At 37.1% G+C, this 4722-nt stretch overlaps 1 protein-coding gene across 3 annotated transcripts in view; it reads left to right on the top strand.

Moving 5' to 3' along the window:
* The first annotated feature begins 546 nt into the window (after positions 1 to 546).
* The window catches only part of FOXP1 (forkhead box P1), a 220418-nt gene continuing 216242 nt past the window's right edge, over positions 547 to 4722 (top strand). For 2 of the 3 annotated variants that reach the window (XM_011358495.2, XM_011358494.2), the window contains exon 1: positions 554 to 727. In XM_011358495.2, coding sequence (XP_011356797.1) covers positions 554 to 727 — 174 coding nt within the window. Of the gene's footprint in view, positions 728 to 4722 lie in introns of all 3 variants that reach the window. The other variant, XM_011358493.2, reaches the window with a different exon arrangement.

Here is a 4722-nt window from a genome sequence, read left to right as displayed (position 1 = left end):
ATACTGAGGAGTACAAATCTTTAAGATGTTTTTTTGGTTTTTGACTGTCAGTGTTTTCATCACAAATTACCTCAGGGGCCTCCTGACAATGTGTGTCATCTCTTGATAAACTTAAGTTGGAGAGTTTTTCCCTAAGAATGTCATCACCACGTGGAGTCTCCATACACTAAAATTTAATGTTGTACCTAATATCCTATATAGAATGACTTACTGGTTTTCAGGCAAAATATCAAGATATGATTATGGAAATTTAATTATAAATTCTAGGTTCACCTGAAATATTTATTTTTTTCCAAGGGGAAAAGATAACATATTTAACATTACTAATAAAACTTGGATTTGGACTGACAGTTCCATACTAAAAAACTAGTGGACTGGACCACTAACGGGGATAAACTGAGTGAAAGAAAATGACAACTGTTTACAGATTTTTGGCAACATTTAAAGCAGGGCCCTTCTCCTTACGTGCAACAACTGTTTTAACAGCTGCTTTTTTCCTTTTTCCTTTCTCCCCCGCTCCCTCCTGAAAATCCTTCTATCAGGTTTTTGAGTCATGATGCAAGAATCTGGGCCTGAGACAAAAAGCAATGGTTCAGCCATCCAGAATGGGTCGAGCAGTGGCAACCATTTATTAGAGTGTGGCAGTCTTCGGGAAGGGCGGTCCAACGGAGAGACGCCGGCCGTGGACGTTGGGGCGGCCGATCTGGCCCACGTGCAGCAGCAGCAGGTACTGTGCTCCGGAGTCAAGCGTGGAGTGTGGTCCATGCCAATGATTTGACACTTAACCACTGTGAATTTTTTATGCTTACTTGACTCTCCATCTGACTGTAAGCAGCATCTTTTCGGGTCCCGCTGATTGGCTTAAGAGACTAATTCGCAAGCCTTTGGGATTTGGAAGTCTTCAAAACCCACTCTTGGGGAGTGGTTGTTGAGAATGGGATTGAGTGGACCTCTGACCACTCCCTCCCAGCTCCCAGTATGTCAGCCTAAAGTTTAACTACTTGGAATAAAATTAACCTTTGGAGAAATAGTATACAATGCTTTAATTTAAAAAAAGAGAGAACTGACTTCTAAACCTTATGAAGAAGGAAACAATAAGGAAGGTATAAGAGATAAAAATAAAAAAGGATAGAAGAGAGAAAAGAGTAGGTGAAAAGGAGAGGAGAAACAAATGGAAATACAGGCAGAATTGGGTAACTAACAGTGAAAACAGCAATAACACAGGCATCAGTGTAAGAAATTGCTTCCTGCTACCTGTAGGAATTTAGAGGTATGGGCCACTTACATATGTTTCTTACATACATACGGCTGTTGAGATGTGGCTAAATCCTATTAATGTTTTATATTATCTCTACTTAGTGGCTCCCGAGAATGCACATGAATTGGGACACACTCATTCCTGTTATATTATTTTGTAGGCATGTAAGTGGGTACCTGTGAGTAACAGATAAAATATTTTGAGAGGTAAAGGTGACCCAGAAAATGGTGTTGTGTGGCCAAATTGTTGATGAAAATTCAAATATGTAAATAGCATTTGCCTGAAGGCAGGCATTGTTTTCTAAACTCTCTTGGAATCAGGTTATATTATTAGTTTTTGTTAATGATAATGGATGGTTTTTGTTCCATGTTAGTCTTTGATTCATTTGTTCAATACATCGTTATGGTGCCACTTGGTAAAAGGTGAAAAAAAGAATGATGCATCTTTGAGCCTTTCTGAAAGAAACAAGTTGTTGGGGAGTGAGGGAGTAGAACTGCAAATCTCAAACGTTTTCTTGGAATCTGTATCAGAGAAGCAAAGGGAATCTGTTTGTATCTTAGGGATGTAGCCTTTGGCAGGCTCTAAAGTATATTTTATTTTCTTTTTGCTAAGAATTTTTTAAAATATAAGGGATTATTAGATCGTTAGTCTGTTAGAAATTAGTGGAACCAACGTGAGACAATAGAACCTGTCAGAGAGAAAGAAACTAAGACAAGCTAAGGTCTTAATTCAGAGGACTATGTTTAAGTGATTTAATGTCTCATTCATTGGCAGCCCACACCTGTTTGAATCTGCACCTTGGGCTAGAATTTACGAGGTATGTTGTGTATAAACAATGTGCATTTAAGTTAGTACAAATGGCCTAATTCTAACCAATGAGATTTTTAACCAAAACCTATCAGTAAGTGGTAGAAGGGTATCAACATATTTGCTCATGTGGTGTTTCCAGATATTTATGGTTTATTTTGAGAATAAATGGTATTTTAGAGTGCCATTTTCTTTGTCCTTACCATAGAGGCCAAACTCAACTGTTTCTTAATGGAGTAGTTGAGGTGGGGCTATTGACCAATGTGGTATAAACCCCAAGTACTAAATATTTAGAGTACGTCAATTAAATAAATGGAAAATTAACTTCTGTATTTTATTTCAAGAACAGAGAATCATTCACTGTCTCAAAGGAGTAAGGCAGCCAGAAACTTTACGTATATATCTCTCTCACACACACACACACACACACACACACACACACACACACACTACTCCATTAACAGCAATGACACACCTTACAGAAGAAAGTTAAGTTATAAAAGTGCATTTTAACAACATCTTCCTTAAAAAGCATCAGTAGCAGAATTATTCACATCTCCCCTCTTTATTCCGGCTGTGACCACTTTGGAAAATATGTTGTTATGGGTTATTGATATCAAGGTCAATATCTTTTGATTGTACTTCAGAACTCTTTTTGAATATTTTAATAAAAAATTTGTTTGTTTTCCATCGATAAGTTTTAGGAAGAAAGAAAGCAGTGGGTCTATCTTTGTGGCTCAAACCTCACGTATTGTGGTTGGCCGGCCTTTTTCGGTCTTTTAAAATAAAATACTGACAGCTGTTTGACTCCCCTTAGTGTGTGATGAGGCTTTTAACAGGTTGTTGGGGGGAAAAGAAAGCCTGTAGTTGAAATAAGACGAAAAAAAACTACAGGATTCAAAAAGTTTCATAGGACTAGAGTTATCAGGCTTGTCTTCCAAATTGAAAACTGCAACAATTAAACAGTTTGGAGAAATCTGAGCGTCAACGTGATGGACTTGGGTCGTTTTTGTCATTTTTATTCTACAGGTTTTTACTTGAAGTGAGAATACCAGCAGTGAGAAAATCACAGCCATGCTGAATTCATTACTGCGGTAGTCACACAAAACCACGGATAAAATTTCAATAACTGCAGGCCACAGTTGAGTAAACAGTTGCACTGAAATTTAATTCCTGTTGACTTTTCCCCCATTCCTCGCCAGGGGCACATTCTGATTCTGTAGTACAAAGACAACAGGGGTTATAGCTTTGATTAATGTAGGGCAGTGGAAGAGAATTAGAACTGTAAAATATGTTAGAAGTCCATGGAACAAAAAGATCTGGCTTAAAAGGGCTTGATATAAAAACGAGTTAATTATGCTGTCTGTGAAACTGAATGTTATAAGATTTTCCAGTTGCACCAGTACAATTGATGACATAGGAAGCATTTTTACCTATTGCCAGGATTTAAAATAAATAAATCGAAGCCTTTCCATGTTTGGTCCATGTTACCAAAGATTTACAAATGATAGCATGTGCCCTTTCAGAATGGAGAATTTTCCCAAAGATTCACTGTGGAGTGACTTCTCTCCTGTGTTTGATCTATAGAATGACTAAACCACATCCAAATAGAACTGTTTTAAAAAATTACATAGTTGATAACTTAGACAATGAGGCAAATCTGGCTATATCATCTTCTCTTAAAAAATCAGATCTGCTTACCCCGGATCAGTATTCCTACAAGGGCAACAACCATTGGGAGATGAATTGCTACTTAAGTCAGGGAGCCTGCATCCCTTAGGTTGGTCCTAGTTCCCACCCAGCAGCCTTGCCCATTTGTGCCCTCTAGGCAGTAGAGTTGGTGATTCTGGTCTGGAAGATGCCATCATCACTCAAAATCCATCAGCCAAGGAGAGGTGCTGCCATTAGCTGGAGGAGCCCACCAACATACTCACAAACTGTCTTCCTTCCTCAAACTAATTGCATTTATTATCTCTGTAATGTTTCAACTCTACCTATATCTAGGCCATGAAACTATTACAACAATAGTTTTCTAATAATATAATTTGATAGAGTTTCCGAACATTTTCTTTTAGGCATCGAGTAATTCTTTACCCGATACCATAACTGCTTTTTATTTCCTATTATGCCTGCCCCATTTCTAGGCCTGTAAAAGTTCTATATTGGATATGCACTACTCCATTTATGAAACTCAGCAACAAATACTATTACCAATTACTAAAGTTTTTGTCTTAAAGAAAGGATTTTAAAATGTCCAGAGCAATTTCATAAACTGTGTGGATTAATGCATTTTAAAAGTCTTGAATTTTAGAAAGCAGAATTTTATTTCCATATTGCCGCAAATGAGAGCTTTTTCAGATAAGCATATTACATAGAGCATAATGTTTAGAAGTTTCTCCATATACAGCATATGCTGTCAGGTCAATTAACAGAATGCATACTAGAAAATGTTTATTCAATAAAAATGAATAGCTGTTAAATAAAACAGCTATTTTTTAACAACATTCCATTTAATGATGGGTTTTGGGGTTTGTTTTTTTTTGTTTGGTTTTTGTTTTTTGGGTTTTTTTAGTACTACCTGGCAATTTTATTGTCTGCAAATCAGTATAGGGAGAGCTTTAGTTACTGTGGTGTTGAGGTGTGGCTATCATTTTATG

This window comes from Pteropus vampyrus, unplaced genomic scaffold (genome assembly GCF_000151845.1).
Source record: "Pteropus vampyrus isolate Shadow unplaced genomic scaffold, Pvam_2.0 Scaffold41, whole genome shotgun sequence".
Lineage (NCBI taxonomy): Eukaryota > Metazoa > Chordata > Mammalia > Chiroptera > Pteropodidae > Pteropus > Pteropus vampyrus.
This window is presented reverse-complemented; position numbering and strand designations above follow the sequence as displayed.